The sequence below is a fragment of the Oncorhynchus keta genome, chromosome 14, assembly GCF_023373465.1.
Source record: "Oncorhynchus keta strain PuntledgeMale-10-30-2019 chromosome 14, Oket_V2, whole genome shotgun sequence".
NCBI classification, from domain to species: Eukaryota; Metazoa; Chordata; class Actinopteri; order Salmoniformes; family Salmonidae; genus Oncorhynchus; species Oncorhynchus keta.
This window is the reverse complement of record NC_068434.1, coordinates 46,600,071-46,625,219: the sequence shown is the minus strand read 5'-3', so window position 1 is coordinate 46,625,219 and position 25,149 is coordinate 46,600,071. Positions and strand designations below refer to the sequence as shown.

At 43.0% G+C, this 25,149-nt stretch overlaps 1 protein-coding gene across 3 annotated transcripts; it reads right to left on the bottom strand.

Moving 5' to 3' along the window:
• Positions 1-1,801: 1,801 nt before the first annotated feature.
• Positions 1,802-25,001, bottom strand: LOC118393522 (scavenger receptor class F member 2). Of its 3 annotated transcripts, none has more exons than XM_035786256.2 (11): positions 24,159-25,001; positions 21,432-21,490; positions 19,811-19,912; positions 19,133-19,652; positions 17,767-17,985; positions 17,173-17,301; positions 15,946-16,049; positions 14,154-14,268; positions 13,613-13,737; positions 8,221-8,382; positions 1,802-5,598 (listed from the first exon to the last, which is right to left on the bottom strand). In XM_035786256.2, exons 1-11 carry the CDS (start codon positions 24,266-24,268, stop codon positions 4,313-4,315), a joined length of 2,931 nt encoding a protein of 976 aa, XP_035642149.1. In that variant the 5' UTR covers positions 24,269-25,001; the 3' UTR covers positions 1,802-4,312. The 3 variants fall into 3 exon arrangements, with proteins under 3 accessions (XP_035642149.1, XP_035642150.1, XP_052317787.1); XM_035786257.2 differs by having other exon boundaries at positions 13,613-13,710; XM_052461827.1 differs by lacking the exon at positions 24,159-25,001 and adding an exon at positions 23,690-24,135.
• Positions 25,002-25,149: the final 148 nt, after the last annotated feature.

The window sequence follows — 25,149 nt, the reverse complement described above, 5'->3', positions numbered from 1 at the left end:
GAAGTTATCCTGTACGGTTTGTTTGTTTTTCTAATACTGTAGTTTACAAATTGCACGAGAAGCTTTGAGCATCTAACTAACAAGTAAACACATATTTTCATATTTCTCTAACCAATGTTTCACTTTGGATGGAATCATAACCATCTAACCATCTGTATACAGCACAGGAACTACTTCAGACCTCAGGCCAAGGGCATTGTTTGAATTAAACTAAAGTTGATATTTGTAAAAAAGATATACACTATCTGCAAACTTTCTCTTTGAAAATACTAGTACAAAAACGTTGTGTTTGAAGATTAGATTGCGCCTGTCATTCTCAAAAGACTCTGATTAAACGCAGATATGCCTTCTCATTCATTCCGGTCTTATAGGGCATGTTGAGGGAGAGCAACGGTGTGACAGATATTGCAATGCTGGGCTGAGAACCTCCACCATCTGTAAGTTCCACTCTGACAATAAGTTTGATAACATTCTTACATTCAATAATTTATATTACATTCTAACATTCAGTAAGTTCTATACAATTCTACTCTGCCAGTTCTACAGCCAAACACTGAATACAGTAGTCGAGTGTTCTTTGGGATGTGGTGAATTAGTATCAGGACCTGCCCTAGCCTTTTGGGGGCGCTAGGCAAGATTTAATTGGGGGTACCTCCACCTCACAGGAAAAACATTTTAGTGGCCCCCTCGTGATGGTGGAGACTGGGCTCTAAAGTCCGACCAATTTGGTTGCATATGCAAATAAGTATTTTGCTGTGCGACTAGGAGTTTTTAGTCGATGTTGCCTAATGTCACTTATGCCCAGGTTAGTATCACAAACTGAATTTGGCAGTTAGTGGAGGGAGGTCTATTTTAGAAAGGTCTTTACATTAAAAACACAACGTAGAAACGTCATGTGTCAATCAAGACACATTTAACTGCTTTCTCTGGGTCTGACTGGGATATGATTGGCTCAGACCTTCTCTTTGTGGTCACAGTGTGGTCTGAAGCTGCGGTCGACCTCTGTGTCACGTCTTGACTGTGCCCTAGTTTGCAGTCTAGCTGTGCATAGGGTGCGCTTTGTTTAGTCTATGCTAAACACACACACACACACACACACACACACACACACACACACACACACACACACACACACACACACACACACACACACACACACACACACACACACACACACACACACACACAAACACACACACTCGCAGAAAGACACACATACACATACAGTTAAAATAACATGGAAGTGGAGTACCATGTCAGCAGTGCAGGCCCAAGTCAATGACCCGGTCTTCTGGATTCAATTACCCAACCACATGATCCATCCATACACTCCTGCACAGCCTTCTGCCTTGCTCCTGGCTATATACCCTTCTATCCCCCAAAAGAGTACAAATATGCAGCACATGATGCATTAACTTTGGGGTCCTTAGCACAGAGTTCCCACTGTTTTCCCCCATGAAAGGAGCTCTTGTCTCCCTCAGGAGGAGCCCAGCAGTGGTTCCTCTGGCTCTTCTGCCTCTTTGATGATCAAGTGTGACCGTGAAAAAGTCTCTGTATCCTCTTTGTCTCCAGGAGAGAGGCAGCCAGGAGTCACCGGAAACTGTAAAATATCAATTATTGCTAAGAGGATGGATGGTTTTAGGCTACAGATGGGGGAAGGGAGCTATACGTCTGGTTCTGAAATCAATACTCTAGGGCCACTGTGTGATGTTTGTGGGATGGTAATGATAATATTTTAGCACGCAAAAGGTTGACTGAGGGATAGGTTCACAGATTAATGTGAGAGGTGAGAATGTCCATATTAGCTACATGTATCGCTTTTATTTCAAAGAAGTAAATAAAAAAAATAAAAAAATATTCAACGACAATAAAAAACTGAAAATCAGATCAGACAAACAAACAAAACAGAATGATGAGTTACAAATATACCATATCACTGATAATGTTTCCGCAGCGTTATGAGGCCCTGCTTAAAAATATGTACTGTAGCCTGTGAAAGCAGGCAGAGGCCAGTCAGTCAGATATAAAAAGATGTGTTTTCTGCTTGCTTAAATTGGCACTTTATAATCACACAACTCATATGGTTTTAGTTACATGTACTTAATAACAGTGGTAACACAATAATGCACATCCTGTATAATCCTTTGAAGTTTTGATATTGTATATTTCCTACGGACAAAACGATAGCAATTGGGAAAGTCGATAAGAAAAAGAGAGTTAAGGCTATAGATTCCTGTGGAGCTATTAATGCCAGATAAGTTTCACTCTGCTTCATGCAGTTAAGTGTTGACCAAACAACAACAGAAAAAAGGGAAATGACAAGCCAAGGGCAACTTTACAAAGTACATACTCATATACGGTGGCTGCAGAGAGCCTGACACAAAACAATCAAATGTAACATGAAAGCCAGTTCATTGACACACACAAAAATAAGTAGCAAAATAATTCATATAAGCGCAGCTTACAAACATATACAATTATACCGATACAAAAACACCTTCACGTGTCGAAAAAGAACACTGGCAAAGAGTAGGCTGGCTGTACCATAAAAAGCCAAAAAAGGCACCAAAAAAACCCCTAAGCACTATCAAATAGCTCTGAAAACTGTGGAATGTACAGTAAGTCTGAATCCACGGTCTGAACACCACTGCCACTTTTGTACTACTTTATATTATGCAGATTGGTTAATTGTTTTTCGGTTAAGTGTTGTATTTATATTCCATACTCTTTTCTACGAGCCTCCTCTTGTAATGTAGTAATCCTCATATGTATAAAACCAGTCAAACTTAATGCAATATGAAATGTTGATTAAGCAATACATCCCTTTCGGGGTAAGTGTTACCCTTGATTCAATAGGGCCTCTTTAACCAATTAGCTTTAATTAGCTAGCATTATTCATCTACTTAGCCACACTGGAATTCAAGTTAAGGAAAAGGCAACCTTCTAATGTAACATGACTAGATTGTCTGTCAGGTAGGTGGATGATTAATATACTGTTAAAGAATGATTGAAGTATCAAAATGTAAGTATAATATTTCATCTGGAATTCAAACATGACTTCAACCTTTATAAAACAACACTATGATGAGAAATACCAGATAAGCCAAGGCCTCTCACAGACTGTTTCTAGTGGCCAAAGACCTAGTGACAATACACCTGTCTCTATGTGCTTCTTAGAAAACAATGGCTGCAGAAACAATGCACAGAAGCATTTGGTATAAGGAACATTGCCTACCCACGTTTATTAGTGCGTAAGAATCAAGCTGAAAACGATTGAGTGGGAAAGAATCTAAGACGAAGACATTTACACTAGCTGTTCAATAGGCTTGACGAAAGAACATAACAGCATCTTAGCTTTTTTTTAGGTGCTTTTAACAGCATATCCAGATAATATAGTGCGTGCCTTCAGAATACAGGGCTATTGCTCTGTTAGGAGGGGAATGACAACAAGTGCTTCCTTAAAAGTTTGCATCGATTACTCATTTCATTGTCAATAAACTGTGACTGACAAAATTGTGGAACAAATGTACTGTACTTCAGCTAAAACATGAGATTGTGGACAACATAGCAACGAAAAATATACAAATAACTCAACAATCTCCTTTATGGAGTGTTCCTTATTGAAACTGGCTAATTTAAATCAAACAGACAAATACTGTATTTGTATTCTCAGTACCTTGTTTCAACTTGAGACCTCACTTTGCATAGATTACATTTCTATTGTTGCATCACATACAATCTTGAGGAAAAACATTTTAAATTACAATTATTGTCGGAAATTCCTATAGAAATATAGTGGTGGGCATTGGAGGGATATAGTAGAGATGGAAGAAAATAGAAGATGATTGTTTGCCGTTGTCAGAACTCTTCCACTGCCACAGTTATGTCCAACTTTGAAGTGTAAAACTGATACATTGCAGGTATATGAGTTCAATATAATACAAACACACTCCCACACCAATGAGAAGAACCACAATTTAAACAAAGTTCTACTTACTTTCCACTGGTCCCGGACACACAACACACACACACACACACACACACACACACACACACACACACACACACACACACACACACACACACACACACACACACACACACACACACACACACACACACACACACACACACACACACACACACACACACACACACACACACACACACACACACATAATAAATTCCTTTGATGAAAAACCACCAAGTCCTTTTGCATGTTTCCTTTGGAAGAAAAGTAATTAATTCCCCATTGTCATGTGTGTGAGTAACAATAAAAAACCCTGGTCAATAGGTCGGAGTAAAGAATTGTCTATTTGATTATCTGCGGTGGCATAATTGCTGTCTTTGTTGGTGTCTTAGTTTCCAGAGCAGTATCCAATGTCCCTTCCTTGCCTCTCTTTCTGGGAGGCTTTTTGATGGGGGTCTTCTTTGGCGTGACGTTCACTGCTCCACCACCACCCTCTCCCACCCTGGAGCCGTTCAAGTCCTGCTTCTCCGGGCTCTTGGGGGCGACCTCGGGGGTGGCTGGGTCCCTTGTGGGGACCCCCACACCCACCATCTTCTGGAGGCTGGTGGTGGTGGGCAGCAGAGGCTTGTTGGAGCTCTGGTGGCCTGGGGTGGCCGGAGTGGTCCGCTTGGCCTTCTGCGGAGGAGTGGGCTTCTCCCGGTCTCCTCGGTCCCGGAAGGCTGGGGTGGGCAGGCCGTTGGTCTTTACCAGGCCGGTGCCCTCATTTCGGTTGATGCTCTGCGTCTTCTCCTTGAGCTGGGCCGCCAGGAGTGTGGCGGCCTCGGAGTTCATGTGTGGGTGGATCACTTTGGGGCTCTTGGGCGGCTCCTTGGGGTTCTCCACAGCGGCTGCCTTCTCGGCCGCCTTCTTGTCAGAGTTGGAGTTGTGGAAGTTACCGATCTTCTTGAGAGCGTTCTGCACCACTCCATTTATGTGCTCCATGTGGTTAATATCCTCCCGGGACCTTCCCAGCCGGTGGGCCTTGTGTTTGCTGGGGGAACCATTGACCTCCGTCCCCTTCCCCTCCTGGTTCCTCTTCTCCTTGGATGTCTCTTTCAGCCTCTGCCTCTCTTCACTCTTGGCTGAGCTGTCGCTGGAGCTCCTGGTCGTCCTCTCCTTGGGCACTGTCAGCCCCTTACACCCCTGGTTCAGCTGCTCCACCTGGGGGGGTGTGGTACCTCCGGTGTTCCCATGGATCCATGACACCTTCGGTTTGGTGGAGGGGTCTGGCGGGCGTGGTTTGGTGGTGGTCTTCCATCCCGGGGACGGTGGCTTGCCATTACCTTTGACCTCTATTGTAACTGTGCTGCCACCACCATCCTCTTCGTCCTTGGAGTTCTTGGAGAGGTGTGCAATGCGAGCATAGAGGGCCCCAATGGCCGACTCAGAGCCACTGGTGGAGCCCTCGCTGTCAGAGGACTTGAGCAGGGTTGCTTCGCTCCCGTCCCCAGCCTGAGGCTTGTTGATGGTGGTGCTGGTAGCGCTGGTGTCTTTCAGAGAGGTGTACTCCCCTGCATCGTCCTCACTGGGCACAGCTGCTGCGGATGGCTTCTCAGCTGCTGGCTTCTCCTTACTCTCATTCAGTGACTCTATGGGACAGTAAGATATATAATTGATGAGAGTCAGGTTTAGTTTGGATGGTAATGGTGATCATACGTAGGTGGTCAGAATATGAAGTTCATTTCCAAAACACTATATCCACACATTTTTTACTTTTTATTTGATCAGAAATGATCACTTATGAGTACCTTCATGTGTGTGTAAAATATGACTGTTCTCAGATTTTGTATTCAAGACCAGTGGTGTAGTGGAGGGTATACGCAGGTATTAGCTGTATACCCACTTGTTTTTCAGTGGGCATTGCCTATACTTACTTCTTAATTCCCACTGATAGGTATCAACGTAGTGTAGCGGAGGTATAAGCCGTATCAATTAATAGGGCTGATGGAACAGATTGGAATGTTCTGCTTCAAATGTTGATAAACTATTATTTGTTCGCATTTTAGGCGCAGCAATGTACACATGGCAGTAGACCAATCCGTGAATGTTCCAAAATGCAATTTGCAGGAAAACACTGTTCTGAAGTGGAACGGTGGAAATGCAAGCGGTTTCATGGCCAGAGATTGAAATACAGAGTTGGAAATACCCATTACAAAGAGGTGGAATTTAAAGATGCAACAATTATCATGGGTTGGTAATATGATTAGGATAATGTCTTTGACTGCTAGATAATGAAAGAAAGTTGAATGAAAACCAATAGAACAGGAGAATGCATACGAGTAAATCTTTATAAAAATACTTGCCTCCACATTTCTATGGTGGGATTTTGGCTTTAGGCTACTTTGAATTAAGGTAAGACATGCCTCATAATATTAAGTAAAACGTCCAGGTTTCAAACAATTAAGGAACAGGGAAAATATAGTGATGCTATTGATATGCCTAACTGTCTTCTGGGATATGGAAAGGCTTTCCTAAAAACCTTCTCTATTAAATGTTAACTAGCTACAAAGCAGCCCATGCCTATCTGTCAGAATGATATCATGATGATTATTTGCATCAATCCAGTGGTCTTTTCTTTTGCAAACTCCATATCATGTCCTACAGAAACACAGCTAATCAAACATTTTTTACAAGACCTCAAAAGTGGTTTCCTGATGTTCATTGTTATGGATTTTTGTTTTGTTTTTCTGAAGAAAAGAAAAAGGTGTGACTTTGAGAACGAAAACCTGAAAGAAATGGGGGAATGGGGGACTCAGAAACCTGCTAATTTCTGACTCAATCTGTTTCAATAGTATTAACCTACTGAACAGTACAGCTTGGGTTGACCTGACTGTGAAAGACCAATATGGGATGTATAATTTTAGGTCATTCAGAGTGTATGTCACTGTTTCTAATATACTGTTTCACACAGGGCGCGATTTGGAAAAATGTAGGTAAAATTCTCATGGTCTGAGTCTTTTACTGAGGAGTGGCTTCAGTCTGGTCACTCTACCATAAAAGCCTGATAGGTGGAATACTGCAGAGATGGTTGTCCTTCTGGAAGGTTGTCCCATCTCCATAGAGGAACTCTAGATGTCTGTAAGAGAGACCATTGGGTTCTTGGTCACCTCCCTGACCAAGGCCCTCCTCCCCCGATTGCTCAGTTTGTCCGGGCGGCTAGCTTTAGGAAGAGTCTTGGTGGTTCCAACCTTCTTCCATTTAAGAATGATGGAGGCCACTGTGTTCTTGGGACCTCATATAGACAGGTGTGTGCCTTTCCAAATCATGTTGCATGTACCACAGTTGGACTCCAATCAAGTAGAAATATCTCAAGGATGAGCTCAATTTCAAGTCTCATAGCAATCGAAAAACCTGTTTTTGCTTTGCCATTATGGGCTAATGTCTGTAGGTTTCTGATGATTTTTATTTATTTAATCCATTTTAGAACAAGGCTGTAACGTAACAAAATGTGGAAAAAGTCAAGGGGTCTGAATACTTTCCGAAGGCACTGTATAGTGGTTTTTAATTCAACTCTTCATATACAGTATTAGTACATCAATAGGGATAAAGGATGCTTATATGAGGCATGTTCACATGATGTAGAATGAGTGTACATCATATTTATCTTCTTGAATAATATCAAGAAATTTTGTGGCCTCCAAAAACAATAAACTCATGGGGGTGTCTAAATGAAATAATATATAAACTGATAGCCATGATGCTTTCCACCAAACTACAAGAAGAGATTCATGAATTGGATGACTTTACCATTATATTTCCTGTTCATTGTTTCACATCAACACAAGGGACAGGGCTCGATGGCACATGGTAAGGATAACTATCATATCGCTCTAATTAGCTTTGCAGAAGTGTGTGACTCAGTGCTCAGTCATCCTAGTACGTATTCTTCCTTTACACTTTGTGACAAACAAATCCCACTCCAAGTGTGTGTGTGTGTGTGTGTGTGTGTGTGTGTGTGTGTGTGTGTGTGTGTGTGTGTTTGTGTGTCTTCAATTCAAACATCTGTGTGTGTACATGTGTATGGGCATGCATCCATACGTGCCTGGATGTGTTTATTTGTGGAGTAGCTGTGGCTAATCACAGTGTTTATTGTTCTTTCCTCATGACTCACCTTCATGGGGCACACATTGTTTAGACAGGTCCGTTGTCGTTTGTGTCCGACCGTGTGCCTCTCTCTCTGTGTGTGTGTGTGTGTGTGTGTAATGACTCACCTTCATGGGGTACACAGTATACGGGGCCATCATCGCTGGGTTCCTCCTCGAAGGAATCGAAAGACTCCTGGGAGGACCAGGAGGAAGGGCAGGGCTGCTCAACTACAGAAGGGGGCTCGATGAAGCTGCAGTTGAATGTGTTTTCCGGATCATGGTGGGCTACTGGGGGACAGGGAGAGAAAACAAACACAGAGAAGCAGGGGTCAGAGAGAAGTAGATTGACAGGACTACCTTACAAGAACAACAGATTGAGAGAGATGTTGTGGAGTGTGTTGATGTTGTCAGGCACGGTACAGTCTGGCTTGAGTTATCTACAATGTTTCAATAGTGTTTCATGCTTTTGTGACAGTCTGCATGATTCTACATTCCTTGAAGAAACTGCTATTTACTGAAAAATACATTCAAGTTTTTCCTTTAGTTATCATTCCAATAGACAGAATGCTCCATTTCCTAAATGTAGGTACTTTCCCTCCCTCCCTCCCTCCCTCCCTCCCTCCCTCCCTCCCTCCCTCCCTCCCTCCCTCCCTCCCTCCCTCCCTCCCTCCCTCCCTCCCTCCCTCCCTCCCTCCCTCCCTCCCTCCTCTTTAGATGTTGATGTATTCTGCTGACCCTTCAGTCTGGGGACAGCTGTGTTCGTGTGGGATGTCTGTGGTTCCTCTTCTCCTTTCCCCAACTGGCCGAGGACTGACTGTGTGCATGTGTGTGTGTGTGTGTGTGTGTGTGTGTGTGTGTGTGTGTGTGTGTGTGTGTGTGTGTGTGTGTGTGTGTGTGTGTGTGTGTGTGTGTGTGTGTGTGTGTGTGTGTGTGTGTGTGTGTGTGTGTGTGTGTGTGTGTGTATGACTGGGCGTTAACTGGACACTAACCACATCAGATACATCAATTTACACCCTCCCTCCTCTACTGGATGACACATGAGCCCATCCGTTTGTTCTCCACTAACACTAAGCTAAAACTCAACCCTCTCTTGGCTGGAAGTTCCCCTCCAACTCTCTATGTATTTGACATGATTTATTTGACCATTTTAAACACAATTCAGCCACCCAAGTGGATTTACTGCATTTAACGTATTTCCATTGTGGTCCTTATTGTGCTATGAGTTTGTAGTATGAACGTTGTGGCATGGATGTCATCTCCCAAACTGTAAAACAACTGACCTCTGCTAACACCAACACAACCAGGTGTAGTACAGCTCCAGCTAAATGAGTACCAGGAGACGTGTAAATGCAAGAGCAGCATTATTTTATTATTCTCACAGCACTTGTTAACTAAGCCTTGGGGTTGGGGGGGGTTGTACTAAGCTAACATATGGAATTGTTTTAAGATGGTCATATCATGGATCATTTAGCTTTTAGATTTGAGAATTTTTAGGACCCCTGTAGGTATCAGATTTTCTTGGCAATACATACAGTCCAAAAATGCATCATTAGGATTTGGAATTTGAAGTGTCTCTCCTATATTCCAGAGATATACGACAGCTCAGGATTTTTCTATATATTTTTTACACATTAAAACAAAACTAAATGTTTTAACCGGTATGGGGTTACCTTCAGTCCTGCGAGTCCTGTGACACTTGTGCGGGTCGTAGAACAAAAGGGAGAACATCATCGTGTTTGTGGGAGTCTCATCTTTCCATAGAGTGGTGATATTAGTCTGTACGGTTTGGATGATACAGACAGAATTTGGCACATCGGCGGTACCAACTTAAGACAAGTCCTATGTGGTTGTCATAGAGCAAAATGGACCACACCATCTTGTTTGTGAAAGTCTCTTTTCCATATTAGCTTGTAAGCTAAACCGTTCAGACACTACATACTGTACGTTTTCGTGAGAAGACTGATTTTCGGGATGTCTCCAGGTCTGACAAACAGTGACATAGGTGGATAGCAGTTAACCTCAGATGTTGAACAGATGGATTTTGATGGGAATCTTTTCATTTTGTTAATTAGATTGATGCAAGGGGACTTTCTATTTTGTTGGGAATTTCCACTGAAAATGGTGGGTACTATGTGGATATCCTGCATACTGCAGAGTCAAGCAGAAAGTGACTATTTGTCTCTTTCTCCATACTTCTGAAATTGTTCCAGGCAATATATCTGGTGACATCCCAGTCTTGTTCAGAACTCTACATAATGCCGCCATGGTGAAGGGATTAAATGGAGGAAATTGACTTGATGTAGATTAGTTGGATTGTAGCAATGGCAGCCGTTAGAAACAATATAATATAAACAGTGCCCATGCAAATATTTATCCACGGACACAGAAAAGAAAGGCCATGGAAATTCTTTCATAGCAGCTTTTCTTCCAGCTGAAATTGTTTTTGTTCAAATTCAATAAAGTCGATACATAAATAAATGGCAGCCTTTCTGTTTTGGACGGTATGCACTTCATGACTATTGTAACAGCCCTGCTATGCTAGAGTATAATGAACAGATGACTCCAATGCCATGGAGGTACAATAGCAGAATGTTCCAGTTGACTTAACCAATGTCTGTGCGAGACTATATTAGTCAGTACTGATGCAGTGTCCAATAGGTATAGCATAGGGCATACTGTAAGTAACCTCAATTGACCAACTAACCAACTGGCTCTTTATTCCATACATTCTCTCTTTCATGATACAGTGAACAACTGCTGTGCTTGAATGTTCACACCAGACTCAAAGTCTGGAGCCGGATGGATTTTTCCGGGAGAGACAGGGCAGCAGCGAAAGCCCAAAGCTCAGCCTACAGAGTCCATTGGACAACTGTGCATTTGTGATGAACCCCAGCTGTACAGGCCTATCATAGCTGCCTGTGAGGCCAGCTACACTGGAGCAGGTGGTCCCGCTCCACATCACTTTTCACAGGAAAGCATTCGGACATGCAATTGCATCCCAAATGGCACTCTATCCCCTATATTATAGTGTACTACTTTTGACCAGAGCCCAAAAGTAGTGCACTATACAGTATAGTGAATAGGGTACCATTTGTGACACACGCACGCACACACACACACACAGAGGACTGCGGAATGGAAATGGGGGAAGGCAGCCAGCCGAGCGTGAGATAGCTAACTATAGTATAGGGCGTGGAATAAATATGCTTAGAATGGAATGACAAACTATAAGCAGTGTAGAGCTTTTAGAAGAGGAGGGGGGATGGGAGAACGTTTATGTATGAAGGAGCGGAGGAGCTATATGAGCTATGCAAAAGACAGAGCAATTGATTTCTTCCTCCCTCCGCCTCCTCTTCCTCCTCCTATTCCTCCTCCCTCAGTTTCTCTTTACATTGGTCTTGGATTGGGTGAGAGTTTGGGTAAAGACACCATAAATATTTTCTTCCCCCCTCCTCCTCCTCTTCATCTTCCTCTTCCTCATATTCCTCCTCCCTCTGCTTCTCTTTACGTTTGTCTTGGAACGGTTGAGTGTTTGTGTAAAGACAGCATAAAGGTTTTCTTCCTCCCTCCTATTCCTCCCCTTTTTCATCTTGCTTTTTGTCTTGCCACATCTGTTGTTGTGTGTTGACCACAGTGTGGGTAAATCATAGGTCTGACACGGGCTGGGGTAAATTTGTCCACTTCCTGTTTCGAGTCCAGTGGGCCTCCTGTGGAATGTTTAAGGGACTGACGGCGCCCCAGGGAGGGTAGAGTTTCAAAACGCTGGCAGGCAGGCCACGCTTCTGTGGGCAGGCAATGAGGAAAGCAAAGCAGAGCAGAGCGTCCTGGCTCTCGAGATGGAGGGAGAGAGCAAGAGAGAGAAAGAGAGAGAGAGAGAAGCTGACCAGTTTATCTCTCCTTATGAACAAGAGAGTCTATAACACTGGGAGAAGGACTCCAAAGTATATACTTAAATTCAGTCAGTTGTCATTTTATAGCTGTGTGTTGTCATGTCATGAAAACTTAGAAAGAATTGCTTTTGGTTTGAACCAAAAACTCTATTCTACTCTCTCCAAATTCCCAAAGTGGTAGTTTGTTCTCCTTGATTTGCTTGATCGCAACCCAGACATGGCACGATATGCTTTGTGCAAAAAATAATGAAAGGGCTTGTTTGTTTAAAAGGTCATACGCATAGACTTTCAACAAAAAAATCTGTTGCCTCTGGCGGCTTGTTTATAAGTTACAGTAAACTTTGAGAGTGTTTGTGCAAAATGATCTTAAAATGTCCCATGATAACTGGATGACAAAGACAATACTGTTCCCGTGTGTGTTTCTACGCAGGCACAATGAAGACCGCTGAAGTGGAGAAGAACATGCTACTCGTTGTGAAAGAGGAAAGAAACAAGGTCACCGCTTTTTAACTCCTTCCCCATCACTGATCTTAATTGGTAAAGGTAACTACAATATATCCCACAAATAGGGCCTTTCTTAGTTCCAAAATGTAGTCAGAGCACTGTCAGAGCTCTTCCATCCATGCATTCAGAACCAGTCTAGATAGCCATGATTCAATTTAACTCCTACATAGCAGAGACAAAACAGAACGGCACAGAATGTGGCCGTGTTTGAAATTTCTAGAGATTCCAGAAGGCATCTGGGTAGACAAAGGAGAGTTCTTCAGTATGTAGGCAACGTGTAATATCCTTTAAGCTGACTTGAGATGGGTCCTGACAGACAATCCTATCCCAGACCACGAGACCTTCCTCCACTTCCTCCTCTCCCTCCCTCCACACAGACAGACAGGAGCTACTCTCCCTCCTCTTCCATCCACGTTGACACAAACAGAGCAGCCTTTGATAAAGTATCACTCAACACCACTCAGACCTCCCGAGCACCACACCACTACACTGACCCATTCTCTCTTAATAACACTGCCTTCAGCCCAGCAGAGTAGGAACTCAACTCACTTTCTTAGGAAGGAGGGAAGGAGGGAAATGAGTAAAGAAAAGAGAGAAAAAAAGAGAAGGGCCTGTTTAGGGTTGTAATAATATGAACACATGGCATTTAAGGGTGCCAGGAATAATAAGCCCTGCAACCAGTGCATTCCTCTCAGATGAAACCCCATACCCATTTGGCAGCCGCAGTACACTTTTCAACCCTATTCATTGTCTGAAAACCACTCCACAGAGAGTCGCAGAGAGAAGTATCACAGAGCAAAGGTCAAATGAAAACGCTCTCTCCCTCTTGCTGAAGAGTTAAAGAGGCGTGCAAAGATTATGACACAGAAACTATGGGATCATCCAGAGACACATGGAGCATATACACAAACAAACAAGAGAGTATCGTATTGAAGAAAGTGGCTGTAGCTGGATCCCGAATGACACCTTCTATTCCCTATATAGTGAACTACTTTTAACTAGGGCCCATAGGGCTCTGGTCAAAAGTAGTGAATTATTTAGGGAATAGGATGCCATTTAGGATGCAGGCTCTGTCTTGGCATGGTTGAGGCGGTAGACTATGGGGAGGAGGGATTGGTGCTTACCGACTACTTTGGGCAACTTCTGTCGTCTCAGTGGGATCTGGGGGAGTTTGGTGCTGATTCGGCTGAATCTTCCACACAGGATCCGCTTGGCTTTTTTGCTGTTGGTAGAGTTGTCTTGGTCAGGACTGAGGGAAAGAGGGAGGGGTGACGCCATGGAAAACATACTAAATTACGAAACACCACAAACTGATTGAAATGTGGGTAATGTTCATCTGCATTGACACGCTTGCAGTACAAGCAACATTTCATGGACCACGTGAAGAAAAAGACCACACACAATATCATGCTGACCCATTTTTGATTTGGCTACAAATGATATGCTACGCAGGGCCTGCCGTTATTCCTCACCATGTGAACTAACCAGGAAAGACTTTAGGCCCTTATTGTGACTTATAACAAGGACCCAGATATAAGATAAAAGGGCAAACAACTATTTTAAAGGATAGAGCCATCTGCATGAGCTACTAGCAAGGAAGGCAAATGGCCCACTCTTCCCTTCCAACAAATCCCATCCCTCGCACCACACCAGGCTGTCACTCACTTGTGGTCATCTTTATTTCGGCAGAGGCAGCAGCAGCAAAGCAGCGAGAGGAGGACAATGAGCAGAAAAGAGACCAGGGTTCCTGCCGCGATCACTCCCATCCGCTGGTTGGGCTCTGAAACAGCAGACAGACACAAGCAGGGATTTTTGGGTGTGCCACACTGGTGCAGACTGCCAGTGCCAACCAGAGCCATTTGTATATCTGGTACCAACTAACGTTGCTCTCTGTCAGAACTCCCTGAACTCCCAGAATCAGAACTCTGGAGCTGAAATTCAATCTGTCCTGCACTGTGGTGACCCTCCACACTGTGGAAATACTGTAGGCCTATCGTTAAAGCGGGAATTAAAGATTATCGTCAATGTGGAACAGACAAATTGATCTGAAATATCTGTCAAACCCCATCTTTTCACTTTTCTCTCACTCCTCTACTACACTCCCTATACCGCCATAATTCATTGATGATTTATTAGCACCCCTCCCTTTCTAAGCTGGATGCACTTAAACAGAACAGCAGTCCATCTGTTGCATAAGCATCTCTCAGGGTGTGACCGAAATGGCACACTATTCCCTACATAGAGCACTATACTGTTAACCAGAGCCTTATGGGTCCTAATCAAAAGCAGTGCACTGCATACGGAATAGGATGCCATTTCAGACGCACCCTTAATTTCCACAGTATACATGCACTGTGCAGTCAGATGACGCCATCAGTGAGATAACCTATGTTAGCAGATAGATAAATACTGCTGAACCCTGGCCCTCTACGCCCCTCTTCTGTCATAGAGGCTGTGGATGAATGGAAGTGTGGCCTGGGTGTGGCGTGTAAGGCCTCTGTGTTCACAGCTGGAAAAAGGAAGGGACTAGCCTGGCAGAGCCCAAAGGCCTGACCTGGTGACATCATCACTGCTTCCCAACATGTCCATTTGGTAACCCTGTTTCCTCAAGCTACTCTCCTCCCTCTATCCCTTCTCTTTTCTTCCTCCAGCTCTCTCTTCCTCTTCCTCTTTTCTCTCTCTCCAGCAGGACAGGAACAGGGCCAACAAACACAGAAGTAAAAAAAGGACACCAGGCAGTCTGGAAACACCGTTAGGCTCAACTACTACATTGACCTGAATTGACATGTGTGCTAGTGCTCATTGTCTCCCCCATAAGGCTCTGGTCAAAAGTAGTACATTATATAGGGAATAGGGTGCCATTTAGGACAAACTTGTCTCCGTCACCACTATCAACTGGATATTTAGACAAACAGTACAAGCAAGGGGTTTGGGACCTTCATGTGCAGTGCACACATTTGATATGTTCCCTATGGTTTCATGCAGGGGTGTGTTCTCTTTATGTTGTGCCTTTCTTTCCAAAATATAAAAACGTCTTTATCACTAGAAGCACCACGGTTTGATGCCGCAAGTACTCTGCTAAGAATGTATTTTTACATCTACATTTTAGGTCTTGCAGTGTCGCTGGCTTCAAAAACAGTGACCTAACATTCACCCAGATCTGTAGAAGTGAATGAGGTAATAAAGAGAGTGGTTCCCTTACGTAGTTTGCAGGGTGTATATGTGTGTCTCTGTCTCTCTGTGTGTGTGTGTGTGTGTGTGTGTGTGTGTGTGTGTGTGTGTGTGTGTGTGTGTGTGTGTGTGTGTGTGTGTGTGTGTGTGTGTGTGTGTGTGTGTGTGTGTGTGTGTGTGTGTGTGTGTGTGTGTGTGTGTGTGTGTGTGTGCGCGTGCGCGTGTGCGCATGTGTATGTGCACATGTGTGTGTGACTAAGGAAAGAGAGTGAGTTGGTTTCCTTACGTAGGTTGCAGGCCCCAGACATTGGGTTGCAGTTCTTGTCGTGACAGGAGCAGGTCTGGGCACAGTTCACTCCATACTGACCCATCTGACACGTCATATTGCAGCTAGAAGAAAGAGAAGACACTAACAACTTAGTTACTGTGTCCATGCGATAAAACCATAATAAATATATTCACTTCACCAAATAATCTATTAAAGCACATTGTTTTGCCCATTGCCGGAGGACAGCAAGTTTCCATCCTCGTCTGGGTACATTGACTTCAATACAAAACATAGGAGGCTTGTGGTTCTCACCCCATTCCATAGACTTACACAGTAATTATGACAACTTCCAGAGGATGTCTACCAACATATCAGAGCTCTTGCAGCATGAATTGACATGCTGTCCACCCAATCAAAGGATCAGAGAATGAATCTAATACAGCTAGCTAGCACTGCAGTGCATACAATGTGTTAAGTAGTTGACTCAAAGAGAGAGAAAGACAATAGTTGAACAGTTTTTTACAAATGAATTTCTTCATAAATGAAGGAGAAGCAAGAGAGAAAAAGAGAGGGAGTGAAGGAGCTACCTATATTTATTTCACATTCACTTACTTTAGCTAGTAAAATACAGCAGTAAATGCGAGAACGAATAATCCAAAGCTCAAATCGATCATGCTGTTTTATGTGGCTGCTATGAAAGTGAACTGTGTTTGCGTGTGATCAGGGGTGTATTCATTTCACCGATTCTGTTGAAAAACTTTTCTAAAATGAAAACAAACAGAATTAAACGGGAATAAACATACCTGGAATTTGTCCAATAGAAATTATTGTTTGCAAGTGTTTGACTAATGATTACACCTTTGATCAGCTAGATGCAGGCAAGATTGTGCAAGGCGGTATTGAAAGTGTCAATGTCTGTCACCTTGCTTACTCAAATTTCTCTCGACCTTTGCTCCCAAATTGTAAACTTTCATTCATAGACTAGGTTGTCGCAACCTCAAGATGGGTATAGGGAAAATGTTAGTATCATGTAGTAGCCTAAACCTGTCAATGCTACAATGAGCTGAGTGAATGGAGTATGAATGATAGTCATCCAATATTCTGCAATAGAAATAAGGCCATGTTCATTAAAAAAAAATTGTCCTCCCTCATCTTAAATGGCACCGACCGCCACTGCTCTCTGGGTATTGTAGCCATGAAGGGAAGCGTAAACATTAAGATGTTTTGGTGAAAGGTCTGACTCACTAGGTCCCGTAAAATCCCGGCTCACACAGGCACTCTCCGGTAGCAATGTGACAAACGCCGTTAAAACAGTGGCTGCAGTCATTCTCACAGTTATCCCCATAAGTCCCGTTGGGACAGCGCACCTCACACCTACCGACCAGGGAGACAAAACAGGAATGAATGTTGTTTATTATGATCATTGTCACATCAGCTGTGAGTCATGTCTCAGAACCATTAGCACAACATGAAAGCCTGTGCCAGTACAAGTTCAGGTATTTAAATAGTAATTATAATGCAGTATATAATGTAAATTACATTTTGACATGCTGAAAAGTAGACAACAATTGACACTTTCTCTAGCTTTGCATTCAAGTGTATATTAGCATAACTGTACGTCTTTGTTTGAAGTTATGTTTTCAAGTGTTGTACTAGAGCAGGGCTGTTCAATGTCGGTCCTCGAGGGGCCAAAACACTCCTAGTTTTCATCCTCTCCTTCGAATCTGGGACTGATTCAGACCTGGGACACCAGGTGAGTGCAACAAACAACCAGGTAGAAGCAAAAAAAAGTGTTTGTGTGTGTGTGTGTGTATGTGTGTTTCCATTCCATTCTCTCACCTGTCCCCGATCCAGCCGGGGTTGCAGTGGGAGCACTTTCCGTCGATGCGGTTGCAGAAGTGGCCATCTTTACACGGGGGACACACATCCAGGCAGTTCTCTCCGAAGAAGCCTGGCAGGCACATCTGATCACACTTGGTCCCATTCCAGCCCCTCTCACAGGTCACACACCTCCCCTCTGTTACCTTACAGGGCTGCTGGCCTTTACAGTGGCCACACCTGGAGTCAGGACATGAAGGGAGAGAGGGCATCAGGATGGTGGTTGAGACATTTGCCCACAAAACGGCACCAAATTAACATAATATTCCCTGTGGTGCACTACTTTTGACCTGGCCTATTGACAGCAAAACTATTTGGTAACATTTTCATAGCGAATCTTTGTGTTGGTATCTACACAGTTTAGCGGGCCCTGTATATACATTTCCAGGACTGCCTTTTTTTATAACTTCTATGACATAGAGGTCAGAGAAGTGTGGGAAAGCGGCTATGTAGCAGCTCATGTATAACATGAGTTCTGCAGACTTTGAGCAAGGTAAATCACTTAACCTGAATGGCTTCAGCATATTGGATGATTATTATGAGATACTGTGAATGGCAATACCACAGTATCGCCCCAATACACTTTTACCGATCATGTTTAAAGTCACTAACTCTCCAGTGAAAATCTCACTTTTAAAAATGTATATTCTATTAATTCATACCCAAATAATGCTGTTGACTCTTCCTGGGCTCCCGAGCGGCAGAGCAGTCTAAGGCACTGCATCTCGGTATTAGAGGTGTCCCTACAGACACTCTGGTTAAAATCCAGGCTGTATCACAACTGACTGTTATTGGGAGTCCCATAGGGTGGCACACAATTGGCCCAGCATTGCCGATGTAGGCTGTCATTGTAAATAAGAATATGTTCTTAACCGACTTGCCTTGATAAATAAAGGTTAAATAAATACATTTTTAAAAATCCTATAATCGCATGAATAATTTTTATGACCGGTATACGCCCAGACCATTCTGTTGCTGGGGTACGACCACACCATTCCAACACAGAAAAGCAGATATTTAAAATACTTATTTAACATTTCATATTAACATTTCATATTCTATAGAAATCTGTAAACACTGGACAATTATTTTAAGATATGTTATGGGTTATCAGCTGGAGCGTATGTCAAATCATATTTCTAATCAAAACTCCAAAACCACAATATAGTGCGTATCAGGAAAAAAACATTAACATTAATATCCTTGGGGAAAAAATGAAGAGAAATCCCTGTTAATACGAATCCATGGCTTTTCAGTTTCCCATCTGTCAAAATGTCTTATCTTCAGTCATAATGACACAGAGTAATGTTCTCCAGTGGTTCCTCACCTATTCCTGCAGTTCTGTCCGTAGAACCCTGCGGGACACGGTTCCCTGCAGAACTTCCCCCGGTATCCCGGTGTGCAGGTACATGAGCCATCCGCCTGGTTGCACTTCCCATGGATGCACTGACAATACCTCTCGCATCGGGGGCCCCACAGTCTCTCCCGGCACTGGCAACGACCCGTGAACTGCTCGCATGGAGAGTTATTACAGTTACACTGGATGGCACAATTCCTCCCCGACCAGCCTGGACTACAGTTACACCTTCCTGTGTTCTGGTCACACACAGAGTTGAGACTGCAGTAGCAGTTGTTTGCACACTGAGGGCCCCAAAAGCCATATTGGCAAGTGCATGTGCCTGTGTCCTGGTCACACTTGCCCTTCTGGCAGAGGCAGGGCTTCTCGCAGTTGGGCCCCCAGCGGTTAGTGTTGCACGTGCACTTGCCCGTCACGTCATCACACTGGCCGTTGGGAAAGCATTGGCACTTGCCCTTGCAGTCTGGGCCCCAGAACTGGGTGGGGCACTCTGAAAAAGGAGGGATGAAGTAATATCAGGATATTATGGTGAGAACATCATAAGCATTACACAAACATTTATTTGATGTCTTATATCTAGGTGAATATGTCCTTTCTGATGTTTTAGGACAGGACGTGTGAGATGTGTCCGAAAAACAAGGTGCTTACTTGTATCACAACTGGCTCCGAAGTATCCATGGCGACAGCGGCATTCATTGGGCCTAACGCATACCTCATTTTCCTTACAGGTGAAGTTGCCTTCACAGAGAGCTATGGGGAGGATGTACTGAATCACTACATGTCCACATATTAAACATTGAGGGCTGGTTTCACCAAACCGAGAACCTCCATTGAAATTGTTTTTTAGTCCAGGACTAAGCTTAATCTCTGTCCAGGAAACAGGCCCTAAGTGATATAAACATGTACAGTCGAAGTCAGTAATTGACATACACCTTAGCCAAATACATTTAAACTCAGTTTTTCACAATTCCTGACATTTAATCCTAGCAAAAATTCCCTGTTTTAGGTCAGTTAGGATTACCACTTTATTTTAAGAATGTGAAATATCAAAATAATAGTAGAGAATTATTTATTTCAGCTTTTATTTCTTTCATCACATTCCCAGAGTTTACCTACACTCAATTAGTATTTGGTAACATTGCCTTTAAATTGTTTAACTTGGGTCAAACGTTTCGGTTGTAGCATTCCACAAGCTTCCACAATAAGTTGGTTTAATTTTGGCCCATTCCTCCTGACAGAGGTTGTGTAACTGAGTCAGGTTTGAAGGCCTCCTTGCTTGCACACGCTTTTTCAGTTCTGCCCATAAATATTCAATAGGATTGAGGTCAGGGCTTTGTGATGGCCACTCCAATACATTGACTTTGTTGTCCTGAAAGTATTCTCTAAAAAGTAAGATCCTTGTACCCATGTGTAATTGCAAACCGTATTCAGGCTTTTTTATGACAGTTTTGGAGCAGTGGCTTTTTTCTTGCTGAGCGACTTTTCAGGTTATGTCGATTCTTTCTTGCTGAGCGGCCTTTCAGGTTATGTCGATATAGGACTTGTTTTACTGTGGATAAAGATACTTTTGTAACTGTTTCCTCAAGCATCTTCACAAGATTGATTTGCACGTTTTGCACCAAAAGTATGTTAATCTCTAGGAGACAGAATGCGTCTCCTTCCTGAGTGGTATGACGGCTGCGTGGTCCCATGATGTTTATACTTGCGTACGATTGTTTGTACAGATGAACGTGGTACCTTCAGGCGTTTGGAAATTGCTCCCAAGGATGAACCAGACTTGTGGAGGTCTACAATTTTTTTTCTGAGGCCTTTGCTGATTTCTTTTGATTTTCCCATCGTGTCAAGCAAAGAGGCACTGAGTTTGAAGGTAGGCCTTGAAATACATCGACAGGTACACCTCCAATTGACTCAAACGATGTCAATTATCCTTTCAGAAGCTTCTAAAGCCATGACATTATTTTCTCTAATTTTCCAAGCTGTCAACTTTGTGTCAACTTAGTGTATGTAAACTTCTGACCCACTAGAATTGTGATTCAGTGAATTATAAGTCAATTAATCTGTCTGTAAACAGTTGTTGGAATAATTACTTGTGTCATGCATAAAGTAGATGTGCTAACCGACTTGTCAAAACTATAGTTTGTTAACAAGAAATGTGTGGAGTGGTGGAAGAACAGGTTTTAATGACTCCAATGTAAGGGTATGTAAACTTCCGACTTCAACTGTACATATAAAAATACTGTGCTATGATGTTGATATGCTGTATACATACGTGTCAAACATTCCTCTCCTATCTGCCCCCACCCGCTGCAGCACACAAAGCCTGATGACCTGACAGAGAGGAGAGGAAATACAAGAGTGTCAGAGAGGAAGAAAATAAGCAAGGAAACTTAAACAGACACTGGAATATAACAACATGCCACCACCCTGCACAACCACTACTATCCTGTCATCTCCTCAGTCCTCACACTTGTCCTTCGTGTGGCAAACGCTGAAAACTCTAAACGTCTGCGCAGCATTTGTTTCTCCATATGCTTTCCATGTGCAAAGAAATGGGTAGAAATGAATAACACACTTCTCACATAAACATCCTTCTCTCCAAAGCCCCTTCAACTCGACCTCTCCTGCCCGGCCTGTCAGCAGTCAACAGTCAGAACAATAGTAGCCTCTGAAGTGCTAACCCATGGAGACTATAGAAGAGCAACTCTAGCAATAGCTAGCTTGCTACAACCACAGTTGTAGCAAATACTTTAATGTGTGATTGAACCAACCAGGCGTACCTGAAGGGTGATATTTTGCACTTTTGGGACTATCCCATTGATCCAGTGTGTCAGTCAGTCTCAATCAAGCACAACTTTGGTATCAGAAAGAACACAAATACTATTTAAAGATGACCCCACGTCTAGCCAGGAAGGAGTGAGGAGTGGGGAGTGAGTTTAGAGAGGCAGTCTTTGGCGGTCTAGTTTGAAGCAAAGCTAGATCCCCTCCACTCTGCACTCTTCTCCTCTCCGCACTGCTCTGTCAGGAAAGGACAGATGCTTCTCTTCTTCCTCCCACACCACTGACCTCCCAGAGGCCCCCGCCACACTTTTACTTCCTCTAAAGTGTTGGGGGCGGAATTCTGCCTTCAGAAGCAGACGTGCACACAGACACACACATGCGCTGTTTTTCCCCTCTAAAACCTGCCAGACCTGGGTCTGTCACACAGAGGGAGAGTCTAATGGATACTGGTCTTATTTAGGCCTACTATTCTGGATTGGGTCTAAAGAATGAGCTAATACATGGATAAAAAGCAGTGTTGGTTTATTTATATCTCACAAGAAGCTGTTTGTAAGATATTAATCAAATCTCCTATCAGTGAAGCATTTCCAATGTGGTCAGTGGTATCTGCGATTTTAGATGACCCCATCTGACCTTTGACATACAGCCTCAATCCATCACAACTCTGGAAAAGAACACATTATGTTGATTTGCGTAACAAATGTGACGCTTTGAGATAAAGCAGGACTCACATTGGTCTCTCATTACCAAAGCAGGACCCACATTTGTCTTGTGTTACTCAAATGAGCCTATAAACGTTATCGGCCACAGTACTGTTACGTTTGGCACTTTGAACAGTGTTCTAGTACTGAACACTTCATTCAACAACATATCATTTGTTTCTCAACACTGAAAAAAATCAGATAGCAACTTTTCTCAATTTCTGTGTTTTTTTCTTCTTCTCACTTTCCCATGGTACTTTGTGATGCATTGAATACTGACAAACCGCGATGATGTGAACCAACGTTGTTAATGTTGTCAATGGCCCCCACTACAGTCAGCGAGCTGATTTAGTAACACGAGGGCACAGATAGGAAGTGCTAAGCAGCAATGATAAATGAACAACTACTTCCCTATATTCTTCCTGTGAGCAGTGAACCCAGTAAAGAGATTAAACAAAATGCACAAACGAAAGAAAATGATATGGGTGGTGCACTGCAAAAAAATAAATCATCCAAGCCAGTTAAAACACTAAGAATAGGATTGTGGTAGAGACTTTAAATTGAGAGTGGGGCCAACAGTAAACGTGTGTGATTTCATTGAAGATAAAGGATAGAGAATAGTTTACAGTAAGCACTAACACTCCTCATGGATGCTAAATGTTAAAGTAATGACCCTCAAACCAACTATAGACATTTGGGCAACAATTTTGACAACAAAGGACGTGTTTTGCCTATGAGACACTGTACATGCTCACCATTGTCTATTGAGGCACATTTCATCACGTTCTAACACGAAAGCGCAGGCAGGGCCCAGGGGTCTACTTGTAATGTCATTTAAATGTGTATAATGCCAGACCACAGAAGGGCTTCGACCTCTATTATGGAATGCCAAAATGTTAATAGATTTCACACACTCTGGTCCTACACCGACCCTCCTTTGACATGTGGTTTTCAGTCTGCATAGTAAAGGTGCTAACTGGTGAATAAGAAATGTAGGCTTAAGCTAACTTGATGCACCCCCTGTCTATAAGTTCAGTCTACAACTTACCTTTGTTTCTGGTAGCTGCGGAACATTTGTGGGGTTATTTTCAGCCATAAAGCTGATGCCACGACTTCAGGCCAGTGACACTAAATATATAAGGCCTGGAAGCGCCCCCTATGTGAAATTATAGAACATTACCCACGGTTCCAGATGTAGGTAGCATCTGGATGGCTGCTCCTCAGATGGACTCCTCCTTGTGTAAGGAGAGTGCATATGAAAAGAAATATGACCAACTAGCCTACACAATATCGAAAATGAACTATTTTAGGTAGTGGAGGGCAAGAGAACCCGAGTCTAAAACAAAGTTTTGCAATGTGAGTAGTCAATACTCAAAGCACAATAGTTCAGAATTTGACCTGAATAATCAACAAGTAGCCTAGTAGTTGCATCGCACTGAGAGCGATAGAGGCAGGCAACTCCTTTTTTTAATCGACAGAAGCCCGTTATTCCGCGTCCGCAGTGCAGCTATACTTACCCTGGTAATTTGCATACATTTCTGCCTTTTGGATTGAGTTCTTGGCTAAAACTCAAAGAAAAAAATGAACAAACCACCACAACAACTTCAATAATGATCTTCAATTCCATTTTACAAGAAACAGCATCCTTCTAGATGTCTCTTTCTCTCCGCATTCCTCCTCTCCAGAAAACGACAATTGCCCCTATTCTTCTGCTCTCCAGGGTTGCGTTTATAATCCACGGAGGTAAAAAAAAAAATGTTTTGTTATTGTGGGAACTTCAGAAGCTTTATCCAAGTATTCGAGATATGATCCAGGTTCCAGTTGGGGAGAAAAGGCTTAGCACTGCGCCATCTACGCCATCGACGTACCCAAGAGTTGAAAGAATGTGTAGCGACACCAAACCACACAGAGCACAGATCCAAAAAAGTTATAAAACCCAAACTTGAAAACGCAATTCGATCTCCTCGAACGATTACTTTCCTTCATTGCTGATTTGTAATATTAAAACATTCGTTATACCATACATTTTCAGAAGAAGAAGGAAGAAGGAAAGAGGCATCATGAAAGTAGCGGAATCCAACGGGCATCCTCCTCCGACAATAAAAGCATCCGCTTATTGCCACCAACCATAACTTGACCACAAATATTATGTTTTATGCCCAGTGCTATGGAATAGGTAAAAACTCAATCTTTCGACTGGTCGAGGCAAAGATTCCCTTTTTTTGTGCTTTTAAATCAAAGATTAATAACGTGTTATTGTCTTCTCTTTCTATTGCGCTGTCATGAGTGGCGGGGGGGGGCAGGCACTTTCTGATTTGTTACTCTATCCTTGCCTGCAGTTAGTTAGTTACACAGAGTTAAGGGAGCATACTTTTCGTTCGCCACCGTGGATTTATTTTCAGAGAAAAGAGGCGATAAGCAACACACAAAAGTGGGTGTGCCACATGGGGACAATATGATATAGGCCTAGGTCTCGTTCTTCAATGCCAACCTTTCCTCAAAATATTA

Bases quoted from the DNA above. Each gene is read 5' to 3' on its own strand.
- LOC118393522 (XM_035786256.2), bottom strand. From the start codon at position 24,268: ATGGAATTGAAGATCATTATTGAAGTTGTTGTGGTGGTTTGTTCATTT. The intron at 19,653-19,810 runs GTAAGCACCTTG...CTCCTTTTTCAG, and splicing joins CGGAGCCAGTTGTGATACAA to AGTGCCCCACCCAGTTCTGG. The intron at 17,302-17,766 runs GTGAGAGAATGG...CCTGGTCGGTAG, and splicing joins CCCGGCTGGATCGGGGACAG to GTGTGAGGTGCGCTGTCCCA.